Raw genomic sequence first — 18825 nt, forward strand, 5'->3', positions numbered from 1 at the left:
ATACTATCTTGGATTATTGCGTCATATTAACATGTACTTATTCATATACATACCTATTTCAAAACTACGAAGAATTTTATATTATTTCATGTAATACTATCTTTATCATAACTACATCTTATTTAATTATATCGATTATGTGTTGTGATATTTTATAATTTTAAATTGTGTAACAAATTATCAAAAGCGATTAAAGTATTATGAATCCCTTATTGATAATATGATGTATATAATATATATATATATATATATAATTAATGGACAAAAATCGTGTTGTAATATTGAACGTATTTTAAAAAATATTATTACGCGTGTTTAGTTTACAACAGACATAGCTAGTATTATGAAATTGATATAGTTTTAGAGAAGTATATAGGTAATAATTATTATCTGAACATTTTCGTTCAAATCATCACTAAATAAAAATCGACGGTTGTTCATGTTGAAGTTAACTTCTTTAAACAAACTCACGTATTTCATTATATATAACTTCGAGTCTTGAAGTTGAAGTCATAATGTAAAACCTCACAAGACGATAACCATTACATAAAGACATAAAGTTCACGCGATCACTTGTAATTATTATGTATTATAATTGTGTATATATATATTTATAATTCCAAAAGGCGTCACTAATTCTTATAACGAGTATTTTTCAAATACCGTTCTTCTAGTTTTTTTGATTTGTACAGCCTTTGTGTGTATACGAAAATACTACTGTTTTTAATAATTTATTCAGTATTATCTGTTTCTGAAGTCAACAGCATTCGTTTATATAAAGCAAACACTATCGACGAATATACATTTTTTAATTTATTTCTATTCTTATCCGTAATCACGATCCAAATTTGTTCAACTCGCTGTATACATAATATATTATGCACATATTATAATAATATAAATTATAATGCGTCGCGAAAACTTGCCTGATGATTAAAATAAAGCTGTATGCATAGATAGATTCCAATCACGTTTTATTTGTCAAAACGATCCCTTCTGTGGTTCTCCAGACTTTCTTAAATTCTTTTCCAATCATATCGTGTGTGGTGTCGTTTGTTTTACATGGTAAATATATCAATATATTATAGTTAATCGATTCCAAATCCTACACTCGGCGTAATATTAAAATGTAGTTTAGTATTTAAGAAAAAAATGTATGATAATAATATAAACATACAAGAGCCGCCACCACTCGTTAAGATTGCCTCCGTCGTCCGCAATTATTATTCAGATTCATTAAATACCGGTTTATTCGAGGAATGTGAACCAGATTTTTGCTTAAATATTAAAATGTAATCCACATTTAACGCGCGCGTCAGCATCTTATAATAAACGTTATTGCTTTTTTTTTCGTCGATTTCTCTCAAAATGGACTACCGGCGAGCGCGTATTTTTTCTTTTCGTTTTTCTTACCATACTCTTTTTCTCTCTCTCTCGCCGCTGAATCCTGACTCCCGTGACCCCGTTCGAAGATACCACCTGTATGTATATTTATTTATGTATGTATGTATGTACATAAATGTGTATATACGCTTACGCTTCGGGGGCCTGGCCTCTGGGTTCGCCTTAGGACAACATTCCAGACCACTCTGTACGCACACAAACACATATACTCTCAAACGTACACTCACATGCGCAAGTTTTACTATTTACAACATATATACAGATATGTGTATACATTATAATATGTGTGCACGAACGCGTGCGCGTGTGTATATGTATGTATAAGTGTGTAAATCTATGTGCGCGAGTGTACCTACGTACGCGTATTATATATATGCACACTGTACACATGTATATGTAATAGGTATATATATATTATATACATATGAGTTTTATAACCGGCTCGAAAAATAACCCGCCCACCGTACCCTCGTCCAGCCGACAAAGCCGCAGCATCACGTCATCTGTATAGGCGCGCGACGACGATTTTCGGGCTAGCCGGAGATCGATAACCGTTGATGATCAACAAATGTGTTGACCTTTCTCTACCAGCCGGAGTCGGCGAACCGATTACGTTCGGAATTGCTTCCAAAAAACCGCGAGTCCCGTTTATAACTACACTCCCGCGTGACTTTAATCTTCATTGATACCGCATGAGCGTCAATGTTTGATTATAATATAATATATAACTTTGATTACAAGTTGCAATATACTATATACACTGTTGATAACAGTATTCAAATTCTATAGATCTAGTACTATTGTTATATTCCGCGTTACTACTGACTACAATTTTGTTACGAGGTGCAATGTCATAATATAATGCTGGAATATAAAATACTCGCGAGTCAGGCACTCTATGTAAGTACACTGCCACCCCGGAAATCGCTTAAATATGGTGTTTTTAATTAAAATACAAATTTCGATTAAATAGCATTAGGCCGCAGACCTGTTTATGGTTTTCTGTTATACCTACTTCAATAGTACAGGCATAATGAATACTACATTATATTATTTATTCATCGTGGTTAGTTCGGTGTTAATAATGCGTGCGCGTAAGTCGGACAGGTAGTATAAATGGTAGTACAACAATAAAGTTTAAGATTACGATTTTTAATTAAATTCAATCAGATAACAATAGTGAATCGGAACGAACTGACTTTCCATTGAAATATATTCATCGCGTCAAAAGGAATCATCACTATACTATACGCGATTAATTTTCTTACTAATACTTTGGTCCAAAAAGAAAAATTAATTAATTCATTCCTATGTAGACAAAAAAATAAAAATACTGTTTCTAATAAAATGACTATGACGAAACCGTTTAGACTTAGCGTAATTAAAATATTTTGTCTTAGAAAATTCAAATACTTATAAATACTTGTATAATATAAGTTTGTATATAACATGACATGGCTTGGAGAAAATCGTAAACACTCATCTTTGAGATTCGTGGTAGGCAATAACGACGTTATCATTTCAGTCACTTGTGCACTCGTGGAGGAGAAGTGGCTTTCCGATCAAGGAATTTTTCCCCTCCTCCCACCGATTCGACTGAATTGATCATGGTAGTTGTAAATGTTGTAGTACGTTTAAGTTAAAACACAATAAAACGATATTGTAGTAACTGGGAATTTAAAGTCGGTATCTATTATTATTGATTGATAAAATAATAACAAAAAATTGTACATATAGATATATTATTTTAACTGCTATATAATAGATCGCACGTAGATCATATATTCAGTGTTGAGTAGGTAATAAGTTATTTTTAAAAGGTAACCGATTTAAGTCACTTGTTGAAAAATACAAATTGTAAAGCACTTCTGTCTACGATATGTAAATATAAAGTATTTCATTACAGAATTATTATTTTTGGAGATTTTATACCAAATTATGAATATTAGGTATAATTTATGTGCTGGTTTTATATCTATATAAATATAATCGTTCTAAAATAATGATAATTTGTAGGTTAGTATATGTAGGGTCGTAATGAGTAACTTACGTGTTACTTTAACTGCACTCAATTTAATATTATACTAGTAGTCTTTTGTCGTCATCAATCTATATAATATTATTATATCGATCGGTTATAATATTTTCACACAGCCGCCCTCACAATACACACACACACACTGACGAGCGCATTATTGTTATTTATTATTATTATCATTATTATTATTACTATTATTATGATTATCATATACATAATACGTTTCCTATACGACCATTGTTTCAATTGATTTTCGTCGCACAGGAGCCCGCGCGATCTCCGCAGCGCGTCTCGGGCCATTGTATTACCGCTCGCGTCGTCGTCGTCGTCATTATTCGTCGAGCCGCCACGGCCACCGCCGCCGCCACCACTGCCGCCGTTGAATAGACGTCTATCCCGACCGTGGCGACGGTGGCGGTGTTTGTTTTGTTTTGTTTTTTTTTTTCATGTTTTATTTTATTTTTTTATCTCGAGCGTTCGTCCGCCGTCCAAATCGAATTTTTACCACCTCCGGCACGCGCAGTCAGCTATTTTCCGTACGTTTTGGCCCGCGTTATTACCAACGTGCAGAGCGTCATTGTTTTTGAACCGCGGGGTAGCTGCTACCGTTTCTTTAATCCGCTAATTAACATCGGGCGCCATTTGATACGCACACGGCGATGGCGACGACGACAACGACGCGAGCCCGCAAGAGAGTATAATGATCCGACGACGAAAAACGCCAAATAATAATAATAATAATAATAATAATATAATGTATATAATGACAATAGACCAAAGGCGTTGACCAACGATGGCGGCGGCGCACCGTTTTTACAATAGAAAAAATAATAATAAAGAAAAACACCGCTGTAGCTATCATGCACAACACAACACAGTCTGTCGGCGTATAGTGAATATTATAAGTTATAACGCACGTCCATATATTATTATTATATTATGATTCTTATCGAAAATTCTTCACGTTTAACCCCGCAACGGCGGCGAACGCGATGGCTGCAGTATAGGTATATAGGCAAGCACCTACACCGATGTGTTTTTCTTTCCTTCGCAAGCACATAAATATTATTTTCTTGTTTGTAGACAGTGGAAAAATCACGACGAAAAATATAATAAAGGTCGCGTTCTCTTTTATATATAATCTCTTAAATCGGTACATCGCAGCGGATTCGTTCGACGATAAAAAATAAATAAAAATACGGCTAAGTGCTGTAGGTATAGATATTTTATCACGCGGAACCGGATACCAATTATTATATTATTTCCAGTCGGAATATGACGTTAAAATGGTGATAATAATTACATTCGTTCTGCGGTATGAGGTATAAAAAAAAGCAAAAATCCAAAGGTTCCGATAAAAGTTCGAGAATACATTTTGGATTTAATAACAGATATAAAGTTGTGTCTAATGTGTCTTATGTTAGCGTTACTAAAAATCTGCACGTGGCATGGCAGAATATAAAAATGCCTGGGATTAATCAATATTATGCTTCATTTATGTAATACATTTTCATTAATTGCGTTGTTAATAACTTATAATTTTTCATTTATTTATTTAAGTATAATATATTAGAAGTTAGATATAATACTAATCTACAATGCCAAATCGATTGACAAATTACGAAATAATTAATCTAACAATAACGGTTTCGATTGTTTATAATACCTACTGCATAACGATTACACTCGCATCACATGAAATTTAATAGAATACGCGTAGAAAGTAATTATCAAAATAAAAATCATTAAAATTATCATTATTATTATTATTACCTTACCATAATAATATAATATATAAACATAATAAATTATTAATATTAAGCAATAATACGTGCGGTTAACCCGCTCAACGGTTTGATTATTTACAAATAGTGAATTCATGAATATGTTAACCTTTTCTAGCGAGGCAACTATAATATTATAGCAACTTATATAAATTGTATCACGTTACCGCCCGCGTGCACCACTGCACTCCTCCACGGTTTTCCTATACCAGAACATTCTAAAATAATATATAGTGTATACCCTATAAGCTAATTATGAATACGTAAAAATATATTTTGATTTTAATTTCAAAAAAGCTGTTTTGGTCCAAAATACTTGATCATTTACATAATCACATTTTGAATAGAATTCTTAGAAATCAAATTAACAAGTATAATGTTATAATTTTATACATAAATATAATGTATATATATAGTCCGCATTTAATAGTTTAAAACGACTTTACGATTTGTGATAAACATTATGCACAACCTTATTTTAGTAATACATTCCATATATATACCTACACCATATAAGCTTTAAAGTAGATTAAATGTTTAAATAGTATGTAAATTTTAATTGAAAATATGCTTTAATGGTACATCAATAGTTATGCATTTATTTACTTGCGATACACGCGGATCATCACCAAATTATAATGTTTAATATGAGTCTTGAATAATTATAATATATTTTTATATAGTATATATTTTATTAAATAGGAATTAAGATAATTATACATTCATACTAATTAAATTTACTGTTACTTTTGATTTTAATTATCATTTATGTGACATTTGAATTAGATTGAAATTCGTGTTTATCACTATAATTATTTATTATATTAATTGTATGCGTGTAAATAATGCATAAAATATAATAGTACATGTATAAAGTTATACTATTGTCTTTTGTGTAATGTATATAATATGTATGACAAAACTATATATTGAACTTTTTTTTCATAATAAGATTAAGAAAATAATATTGTTTTAAAATTAGTTGGAGGTGTAGAGGTAATCAGACTCAACTTGAGAATAGCTATTATGTTATACGAGTTTACGACAAATAAAAATTGTATTCCTTTTTTTTAACGGTAATTTAATTTACGGTAGCTATCGACCTACCGTTACTCCTTTTAACACTACCCAAATGTCTGCTTTAATTTACAATTTAGCGCTAATTCATGAAACTAAAATAACCACTTAATAGGTATGGCACTCATCAAATTCGTTGAAGAAATATAGCTACATTGCTGATGAATGGTATACTCGTATTTATATACTCCTAGGTATATATAGGATATTATTAGGCCATTAATGTGCGAAAAACGGGTGTATACCTACATTTAGCATAACATTAAACATATTTTATTGTTAATAATAAATAGTTTTTTTCAACATAATAAATTTAAAATTTGTTTGCATTATAGAATGCCCATTCCCCTGAGAATGTGTAAGATTTCTTTTATTTTCATCGAGTTTTCATTAAATTTATGTTATATTTTTTAATTTGTGGTAATTTTATTTAAATTGTTTACAAATTGAGACAAATAATAGGTTGACACATATAATATTATGTAATTAAAACCATTTTGAAGGTTAACATCTTCCATTTTTGTACAAATTAAGAATTACGAATTTGTAATTTACATTTAATATAATGAAGTATAGTGTTGACCTATAATTAAGTTATATAAATTGTATCGATTTCCCATTAAAAAATGGTAAAAAATAAATGGGTACCTATAATACCTATATTCACCTCTTTTTACAAATAATATAATATAATATATCGATAGTCGTTGAAAATTAATACTTTTTTTTAATACACCTCTATAATATAAGAGTACAACGAAGCAATAATATAAAAAAAGACTAACTTTTAACGAGATTCTGACGGTGGTATAATGTTAACCAATGTTGCAATGGTTTTGGACTGACATCGAAAACCTGTTTTATATTGTTATTTTCTATTAAAAGGCGTCACATTACAATTCAATCAATTGTGAAAATGCGAAGAATAACACGAATTCGTAGAGATTATTATACTGGGTATGAAAAAAAATCACATCGAAATCGATATAGGTAGGTACACGGAATGTCAAATATCTTAAATTTCTATAATAACTGGTACTTACTTAAAAAATAATCCTAGCTACTTTAAAAGCAATCGAGACATAAATTCAATATAATACAAATTCGACTTTTTTTGTTCAATTAATAAAATCGAGTTACCTGCAGATAACCACTGTTATTCTAATTTCTTATTTCTGTGATATTATAATCGCTCACTTTTAAATATTACGTTATCAAATTTAATGGCAATCTGAACCATTCAACTATTTATGAATTTGATATATTCTCGTAAATTATAATATATTATTATATATATATATATATAGCAATATAGTATAATATTTTAATTTTAACTCAGTATCAGACATCAGTATTAAATGTCAATGACTTAATTTTTAATATTAGGTATACTTATGTGGTTATTGTAATATCTATAACATAACATTATTTAATATTTATTATTATAAATATATATATATTTAAATATCCTAACTATAACATTGCAATAAAATAAATAATAGCTAACTACTTACTTATTATAAATTAAAATATACAGTGACTAATTTTCTTTTTTTATAAATTCTAATAAAAATCTTTAATTGTATATATTGTAATAAGATTTTTCAGTTTATTATAATCCCTAGAATAATGTTTTCAAACAATATTTTATTTAAACATAAACAGAAATAAATTCAGTAAAATAATATTTATTTCTTGGTTTTAAGACGGTTTTTAGAAGATACATTTTTTTTATTTTGAGAGAATTTCTTAGCAGTTTTATTAATTTTATAGTTGATTTTTTATGCAAATTTCATGCAGTTTTTTTAAGCCTAATATTTCTATTATTTTGTTACTTTAATAATTAATTTAGTTGAACACATTTTCTTTAACCCTCGTTCAAATTTAAGTGCATTAGTCGCGTTTATATACCTACCTACGTAATTTGACTATTTTTAGTGTGAATCGTAATTTTAGCCCTATCTATAGTTTCAACAAATTATATAGATATAGTTATAACTTATAATATATTATTAAACTTTTCGTCACGTTATTTATAATAAACAACAAAAATAATAATTATAATAAAGTTATATACGGCGCGCGTGCGCGGTCAATTTTTTGCCGGGCCCGGAAGGTGGGACCCCGGATACGCGCTAGGTGGACCCGAGGCCCCACCAACGCGACCGAGGCCTGCCCAGTAACAACGGTTGTTCGGCGCGCATCGACAACGCCGCCGCCGCGCTCCCGTTTAGGTAGCTAGCACGCACGTACTGCATTATCCACCGGCAGTCGTCACGCGGCCCGCCGGATATGAGCACACTCGCGTCAGACACTAAAAAATTATAATATCGTAAATGCCCTGTCGTCGTCTTTGCGTCTAATATCATAATAATATAATATTATTATTAATAAAGTATAAATTGTTGTTGTGTTATTACGATCTAACATTGTTGTTATTAATAATATTATTGTCACTCGCGTTTCGTTCGAAGTTGGTCGTTTGGTTGCATCTCGATTTCGTTCGTCTGCCGTTTCTTTTCGAAAGATATATCGTCGTCAATTTATCGTTTCTATCGTTGTGGTGATACATAGCCACTACTCCCGTGTTCTCGAAATCGTCCTGTGCGTACTATATAATATATTATTATAAGTATAAAGTGTCCGAATAATCGTCTCGTCACTGACCTGTGTACGATACCGTGTGAAAAGTGCGTGGATCGGTCGCATCTGTGAGCGCCGTGGCGTTTGCGCGAGCGCCACGTTTAGCCGGCGCGATACGTTGTAATCCCGTCGTGGGTTTCCTTCCGGTTTCGCATAAAGTGCGTAAAAAGTGTCGCACGCAGCAACGAAGCTGGCGGTGTGCCAGTATGACATGAACAATTTTATGGAGGTAGGATCGATAAAAATTGTTCCTATAAAATTATATATTATATTAATTGTTAGAGTCTATATACCTATCTGCTGCATGTTAGGCGTAGTATTATCGTAATTTTTTGTTCGTATGTGAGGTAATTAGTTAGTATTATTTCTATAAGCCCCGACAATTACATCGATATCTTCAATGAATTATCTGGTTCAAACACGGCTTAAACAATCTAAAATCGCAATAGTACTTAATATAATATATACGTAATCTACAAAATACGTATAGTAATAAAAACTCACCAAAGTTTTGCTTTGCTGTTCAATATTACGTCTACCTAATCTTCAATTTTAATTGAATAGTTTTCATGTACCATAATACTTCATTATAACAAATTTCCAAAAACGTGTACAATTTCTATATAACTATTGTATTTCTTCTATTAATTATTGAAAATATTATATTGCGATCAGCAAAAAATGCAAAAAACTTCAAGAATTTCTAATAAAAAATTTCATATTTTACCCTAATGTCGTCCACGCTTATTTTAATAAGTTATAAGTTATAACATATAATATAATTAGATTCGATCCGAAGATAAAATTCGAACGCGTGTGGTATATACCAATTGTACCTATATAGATAATATAATGTGCATATATGCATTTTACCCGCATGCATATATCGTGAGCGTGTGTGTACGAGTATATAAATGATAAATTATGTAGGTACGACATAATATATTATCATCGTGCCGTGTGTTTTAAGCCGTTCGAAAGACGAGAATGATATTCAAATTATAATAGGCATTTGGTTCATGTGTTAATCCGTAGTATTATAGATATAATCGAGATAGATCAACATAATGTTACAACAGTTTCGCGTAAACTACCTACAATATCCGCGTCGGGTATACTGACACTGGACAAAATCGCACGATTCATCCGATAAACCCGATATAGGTACTGTAAACATGTATATTGTATACAGCGCGCGCGTTCAAGTCATTCGTCAAGTACCGTACACACTTGTAAATAAATTGTATAATACGTACTTATATCTACCTTATATACCGTCGAGTCGGCAGCAAGGTCCTTATTTGCTGGAGACCGTCCAAAGATTATTATTATTTACTGTTATTGTAAACATTAGACCCGACTCTGCATATTAAATCAATATTTTAATAATGTCTTGTATATAGGACTAAAGCTAAACGTCAAATAGTACCGAAGAATCTAACGTAAATATCGAACGTTTTTAATAATATGTGCTAGAAGCTGCAATATACTGTTATATTATAGATTATAGGAAATAATTTATTATTATTAGTGAGATGATTGGATACTATAAAAAATAAAATACATTATCTTCTTCTTAGTGCCTATAAATAGATAGAATATTGTAACGGATAGTTTGTTTCTCGTCCACCGACGTGCGCCAAATTGTATATAATAATATTATATAGGTGAACCTGCGAGATTCCATCAACCGGATGATGCAAAACGCGCGGGCGCATTATGATATATATAAATAAGTAGGTATTATAAATACACATATAGAAAACCATTTGATCGATCTGTTTGTTATTATCGCTGATGTCATTGTTTACTTCGTCGATCGGATGATAAAAATGCAAATCCCACGGCTCGCGTGTTCTAACATTCACACACACATACACACAATATCTGATGTAGATCAATAATATTAACGTTTTGACAGTGACTAAACGTCGTGCGGTGGTCATGCTAACCTAACATTGCGGTACGGAGGCAAATTATATGCACTTGATCGAATTATAATATATTATTATATATATGTAATATGTATATAATACAAATACTGTAATATCAACACATAAACTATATTACAGTAATATGCTTATATTTATAGACAGAGTACCTACCTACGTTACTGGAGTTAGCGCATAGAAAATTAATAATATTTATCGGAAATTCATGTGGAAAAAACGATACAAATGAGATTTCTACCGTTTTATTGTAACTATTGTTTTTGAATCGGTTAAGTTATATAGGTGATAGATAAGTATATTATATATATGTGTGTGTATATTAGGTTCAATATCGATTATCCCCACCAAACGATTATTTGTCCGACGAACACATTTGGATCGATGGGAAGTTGTTAAAAATCGGCCTCATATTTCACTTCTCGCCCTGATCTCTCGTGGTGAGCCCGAAGAAATTGTATGCTAAACCTTAACTCGAAATTCGGTCACGATTCCAATAAGAGTCGAAATAATAATAATAATAATAATAACAGTAACAGTAACGACATCGATCGTAAATTTCTCGCCTACATTATTATACGGGCACCTTCCATAGATATATTATTATGTTGAACAAAAATCTCAAGTGGAAGATTGAAATAAATAAAGATTTATTGCTTCAGTTTGGAAAGAGAAAAAAAATCGATAACACACGCCTTAATTAGCCTGTACCTGCTGCAAAACGTAAACGACACGAAATTAGTGACGGCTGAGGACGACGATGATGATAATATTATATTATTATTATTAATTCTCCGAGTAACGTATATTATATTATATTAGGTACCTACCTATAAATAATGTAGGTAATGTCTGTGTGCGTGTATATAATCGACTCCTATATTAAAGACCTGATCGCGCGCGCAGCTCTGCGGATTCACGGTGCACGAGCTACCGATAATGATTCGTCCGCCGAGTGTGCTGGACCACTGTTGGTATAGGTTATAATTTATATGTAAGCGGTGCACTGGTGCACATATACGTAGGTAATTCAATAAATTATATAATGATATTATTATGATAGGCAATGAGATTCTTTTTTTTAGTACGTATAGTAGGTACGGTACACATTATAATATTTATTCGAAACGATAAGACTCCAGCGCAATAAAGACGACAAATATTTTATATACTCAATATTATAATGTATAAAGATTGTCTACTACTTTAATATAATATTCATTAACAAAATATTTCTAAGAAGTGAAGAATGAACAAATTAAAAGTTTACTTTTATTATAATAAGATACATCATATACTGAGTTTATTTGTTCCACACATAACGTTTCCTCACCACAAATAATTTTTTTTTGTACTAATACATCTTAAAAGTTAACAAAGTTTTTAAACGTTATAAAATAACGTTAATATGAATTTTTTAACAATGTAGGTATATGGTCATAAATATACTCGTAATTGTATAATTATCGTAATGTCAATACATTGATTATCAACACTATCGTATATTTTGATAAATGATGAATAGATCAAATGTGCAAAACAATGATTTAACTATATTCGATTTTTTGAATATATTAGCCATGTAAGTTGCAGGCTCCACGAAAAACCTCATTCTTCAGATAGACTCTACCGGCGCGGTACTCGCATTATTATTATGGAATTGATTTAATAATATGCATACAATGTACTAATAAACCTAAACGAACGGGTATTAATTAGTGTTCATGCAAAAATTTGTATGAAAAATGACACGCATCTACGTATCGAGTATTGATAATACCTAATATAATAATAATAAATTGTGCGGGAAACTCATCATGCATAATATATTATATTGTATTATTACACTGATGTACATATCGTTCAGATCAAAATTTAATAATATTAAAGCAAACAAAAAGTGTTCAAAATAAAACTGAGTTTACCTACATCACACGAGTATTTATAACACGGTGTTGTATAGTGGATCCGCGTGATGAAAGTCGAAAAGTTTTCTATTATTATTGTTATCCTTCCGTAAAAGTGGCAGCTGAAAACCGGTTATTGGTGACGGCAACGGTAAAACTATAATAAAATGCACTGTCGCTCGCTGCGATATCATAATAAATACAGTGTTTCGCTAAGCATATTTGTCGCCGTCAATAATTTTTTTTCTGACTATTATTTAGGTTGATTGTTACTTATTAGTGGCCATAAATCACCAAGTCTGGGGAGTAAATATTTATTCGAACTCAAAACAAGAAAATTAAATTATCTTTGTTATGTCATTATTCACACCTTATATTTATATAAATACATTTTTAAAGTTCAATTTTACTAGTAAATCCGTTGAGTGTCGAGTATTCAAATACAGTAAGGTAAACTGTAAAAAGCACACATGATGTAGGTAAATCAGATTTACAGATTTAGTTAATTGGGTGTGTGTACAAAGGGTGGCAATAATGACAGGCAAACAGCTTGCGACGACTATATGAGATGAACGTCGCTATACAAAAATATATAATTTGTGCTAAAATTCTAATATATTATATTTATCAAAATATTTAAAATCGTCAATAATTTAAAATATGTATAATATTATATTATACTCTATAAAGTAAAAATCTATGTATTTTATTTTTCATTAGCTAAACGTAATTGTTATTGTAAAATTAATTATCACTGTGACATTATAGATTATAATTCAAATGTTTACTATAAGTACCTACGTAATATTAACAATATAATGTTGGAATGACAAAAAGACTTTGATGCTTTATCGTAATCAGATGATAAATTTGTTGATGACAATACGAATAATACGATTAATATTTTTTCTCATTTCGTTTTATCGCAAATGTTTTCCATCGAGCCCAACATAATATGACGAATGCTTTAGTTATATGATGGACGTTTGTTGTTACTATTATCATTTGTTTTACTCTTAGTTTAGTTATACTTTTTCGAGTCCTTTATTTTGTTGTAAATAAATCCTTTAGTTTGGATTATCTTGCTATGTGTGAATAACGACTTACGCAGCAGTGCCATACCTATACGTCCGCGGCGCAATCGTGTTACAACGACTTGCGCACTTAGACATTATACAGTAATCCCAACAGTATACTATAATAATATAGCTGGTGCTTATAAAATATTTATTGTATATGTCTAGAACAAGAATAAAAATATCACTAAGAAGCTAGGACGGAGTATTTTTAACCTTAAAAAGATATCGTTAATTGGCGTACATCTACCGCGATAGTATATAAATAATATATAGTATACAATATGATCTGTATTGACCGTATGGATTAATAACGCCTTCCATGTACATTATTAATACCAATATAATTTATATTATAAGTTTGCGTGCGTCATCGTCGTTGTAGTAATAGGCACTCAATCTGCGCGAGTCCCTTTACAAATATATTTTGTATAAATAAAAAGGTTATGTCTCTTCGCATTATTTGAAATATGCATATATGCACGAAGCTGTTTATCATAAAGGCAGGTAGGCACGTAGAATACATATAATATATTTGAATAATATTACTATTTACATGTTTGTCACTATGGTACATATAGCGCGAGTTATGGTTAAAAAGTTATAGACTTATAGTCATCAAAAGTCATTCAAATAATCTCAATTTTTTTTCTATTTAAAACAACGATAATACTTTAATTATGCTGTATTAATATTATTATGCTATTCTCTCAATAAAAATGCATGCGCTCTATATATTCCTTTATATGTTTTTCTTAAATACACACGCTCACGCCGTAAACCGATTAAACCTATGTGTGCAGCGCACGCGTTAATAATACATATTATAATACACCTATGTCGATTAGAATGTCAAAATAAAGTTTTATTTTATGTTGCATGAGTATATATACTTGCTAAGTAGAATGGTATCGAATAATATGACGTTTTATCGCACTGTTTGATCGTTTTCGACAGCGATATTATCTACCCACCCGCCCGCCCACCTGTTATGTATGTATATTATCTAGATCGACGCGGAGAGTTCGTAGATCAGTCTCTTCATACACACGCATAGTGTGTGCAGCGCTACGGGATTGGTAGTTGGCATAATAATACATAATATAATATTATATTATATTATAATACCTACGCGCGCGTCTTCCTTCACGTCACATAACATTATTATAATATTATATTACGCGTATATACGGTCAAATCATTTTTTATAGAACCGAGCGCGTGTTACGCATGCGTGGGGCAATCTCGAATTCCGATCGGTATACGTACATAATATTATAACGATAATTGTCGTATATTATATAAAATATGAAAACGGATGAAAAACTGGCGGCGGCGAGACCACCTGAGCGTGTATAGTGTGTAAAAGTATGGTTCGAATTATGAAAATCGATCAGCCTAAAGGCACACGCCGCACCGACGAGTATTCGTCGTTCAAAATAATAATATAATATAAACGATTTGTTAATTGTTTTATTTATTATAATATACGGCTTGAGTATTTCTCGAGTGTAGCACATGACACGCAGCAGCACTACCGTGTTACGTAGCCACATAGTTATACAAATCGAAATAATAGGAATTCATATTATATTATAATACGTATTATTATTATATCATCATGCGCGCGCTCGACACACACACGAAAACGAAATACCCCCGGGGGTTCCATCCTGAGTTTATTTTTTATTCACATTTTTATCGATAAGTGTAATATGTGTATAGAAGGTTACTAGATGAGTAGATTTCTGTAGATATAAAACAACGACTATTGCACAGTTTAATACATTAATGACCATGGAAATATTTATACAAGAATGATCACTATTGGCACACTAATAATTATAGAAAATAGTCAAACAATACAGAATATACAGATATTTCAAAACAGATAAAAAAAAATATCAATCACGCAACATAGGAATAAACATAACATTAATTTGGAGTCTAGGACACGACAATATAATAGAAAAGTGATAAAGCGAACTTAAATGCAAAAAAGGTACTAAAATTTAAGACATTATTAATATCAAATTACAAATAAAATTGTATAAAAATAAGTCTAAATAAAAGGAAATCAAAAACACAATACATAAAAAATTAAGTTAATCTTAAGATAAAAAGTAAAGTAAAAACAGTTCTATAGATAGACTAAGAGTCTAACATACTTAAATAATTGCACATGGTGTTCTTACGATAAAGAAAAATCCACTTATATACTAAACCTACAAATATACACTAGGACAGTTAAACTCACCTGCTGGCAGTATGTTGTAACTTTGTAAGTACAAATAAAAGCTCAATAAAAAATGCAAAATACCCAACACCTTAGATGCGGCGGTAGGATCTTAGCCATTAAACAATCAAAACATTTTCTATTATTTATAAGAAAAACTAAATTAGTTTAAGTAAAAATTGCATTTAGCTATTTTTTTTTTATTACACAATATTATATAATATTATTACAAGTACACTACATCGACACATTGTACAAAAAACAGCTACGTACCTACTAACCATGCCTTTAATGTTGGCCAATCTACATTTATATTATTCTATATATATTATATTTTTAGTTCTGTCGATTTATGCGAAAACTTTTGGACAAGGCCTACACATTGTTTCTACGTATTATTATACTAGGTTCCTGCTTTTCCTCCCAGCATTTCGTTATATTATTAACTGCAAATACTGTTACACTTATTTTTACTGTTGTTGCATGTACGTATATATGTGTAAGTAATGGGTAGTTACAGTTGTACACATTTGGGACCGAACGAATTATCAATTCATCAACCCAACAAGAATATATAATATAATGTATAGAGTCTCGTGTGTAGTAACGCGTTCAGCTGGATGGGGGAAGGAGGGGAAACCGGTCCAACGGTCAGCCCCCGACGCATACAATAATTTGTCTAATGTACGACAATAATAATTATTACGACTCGTCGTCAAACACACAATATTATTATATAGGTAGTATAGTAAATACACGCCGTCGTATTATCGGGTCGAAACGTAGTTATATATGTACACATCAGCCGAAGACCGGGAAGATCGTTGAATTATTATTCGGCGAGTTCTTCTCTAAAAGGGTCTGGTGCCGTGCACTTTTTTTACCGTCCCCTCCCTAACCTCCCATGACCATGCACTCACTCGCGGTCACTTATAGAGGTACCTACAAAATATATGTGTGCGTGTGTGTGTATATAAAGACGTTTCGGCACGACTGATGTGTGCGTGCGACTCTATATATACAACTATACCTGCCGAGTATTGCAGGTCACTTATATACGCATTTACTTTATTTTTTGTCCTTTCATTCCTTAAGTGGCGGCAGTCGACTATACCGTAAGTCTGATTTTCTTCTTTTTTTCACCATCAGACGAGACACCGCCGACGCTAAATACTACCGGGGCTCTCGTTTTTGGCGCGTAGTATATTTCCTAGCTCTACTCAAAAATTTTCACATCGGCTCCTTAACGGTTTATTTTACAAAATCGACTACTTTCGTAATATGTACTCATATATTGTATAGGTACAAATGGTACAATGTATATGCAACATATAATACAACGTATGACGACTTGTTATGTATAAATTCGCTTTCTAGCGGTCCGATACATATCTGTATATTGTTCAATTAATTAAAATTGTCTATCACTATTATTATTATAAAGAAAGGCGATTTTGATTTCAAAACTTATTTAAAAAAAAAATAATTTTTTATGAATTCCTAATTTATTATAATTTATACCCACACTAAAAATATTGTTCGTACAATAAACAATTTATTAATATAGTAGTATAAAATATATTCTATAGGCTATAAAGTAACAATAGGTACAATATTTATATAAGAATCTATCGCGTAATAACGTTAAAACGTATACACGTATATAGGTACTAAAGGTACTCGTTGAAAATATCGAAATCGATAAAATAAAAAAAAATCCGATTCCTATACATAGGTACTTGATAGTTGATATTATATTAAAGGCGGCATAGCATAATTAGTAGGCATCGCATGGTATGTACGAAGAATTGAATAAATGTATCACCCGTCATCGATAGTTATATAGGCCGGGGTTGTTTTTTTTTTTTTTTTTTGAAACGACTCGAATGAATAATTCATATCATTAAATGCGTTTGTTTACAGTCTGGCGAGACAGTGCACTACGCATGTGCTCAATAATAATATGTACGCTACACATACTCGTACAACTAATATATATTACTTATGGTATAATGTAATAATATAATTACCAATGGCCAAAATTCATTTATGTTGACCTCATCTTTACTCGTTGCGCGAGCAAGCGCACCGTTATACGTATTTTTTTTCTAACAACGTGCGTCTCCTAATCATCATCTGAGGCAGTGCATTTCTGTATATAATTAAAATAAAATAATGATAATAACACAAGTTTGTTATTATGGTTTTCGTGTATGTGTGTGTATGTACGCTTACCATCGCATTCGCGGGAAAATATATATGATATTTTATGCATACATATATAATATTTATATTATATATTATATGTAATATACTGTCTGGGTCATATATATCTTTTATATACGACTTATTTCACCTCGAATTACGGAAAACTACAGTAGCAATGGTGGCGTCGATGATTTTTTCATTTTTCATTTGTAATCAGACATATAATGTTTATAAATCACGCATTGTATGAGAAATCATAGGATACGTGAATATCGATCAAAAGAGACATAATAAATGTGGTCTAATAACCACGTTATCTGTTATGTCGTATTCAAAAGCTGAGCTTTGTCCAACTTGAAATTTTCTTTTAAATCATTGTTAATGAATATAATACCATGATTAAATTGCTCAATCAGAATGTGACATAAGTCACAAGAACCAACAAACGATGCATCTATGAACTAGCGTATAAGATTTTTATTGTTTTTGTTTTCCCAGAAAAC

The 18825-nt window shown here is 31.1% G+C and overlaps 1 protein-coding gene across 6 annotated transcripts in view; it reads left to right on the plus strand.

The window, feature by feature from the left end:
- Positions 1-18825, plus strand: part of LOC132928536 (transcription factor AP-2-epsilon) — a 168253-nt gene that overhangs the window by 106753 nt on the left and 42675 nt on the right. The window contains exon 1 of one of the 6 annotated variants that reach the window (XM_060993293.1): positions 8571-9175. The exons of the other annotated variants lie outside the window; for them this stretch is intronic. Coding sequence (XP_060849276.1) covers positions 9158-9175 — 18 coding nt within the window. The 5' untranslated portion in view covers positions 8571-9157. Of the gene's footprint in view, positions 1-8570; positions 9176-18825 lie in introns of those variants that run through there. 6 annotated transcript variants of the gene reach the window in all.

The sequence above is a fragment of the Rhopalosiphum padi genome, chromosome 4 (genome assembly GCF_020882245.1).
Source record: "Rhopalosiphum padi isolate XX-2018 chromosome 4, ASM2088224v1, whole genome shotgun sequence".
NCBI classification, from domain to species: Eukaryota; Metazoa; Arthropoda; class Insecta; order Hemiptera; family Aphididae; genus Rhopalosiphum; species Rhopalosiphum padi.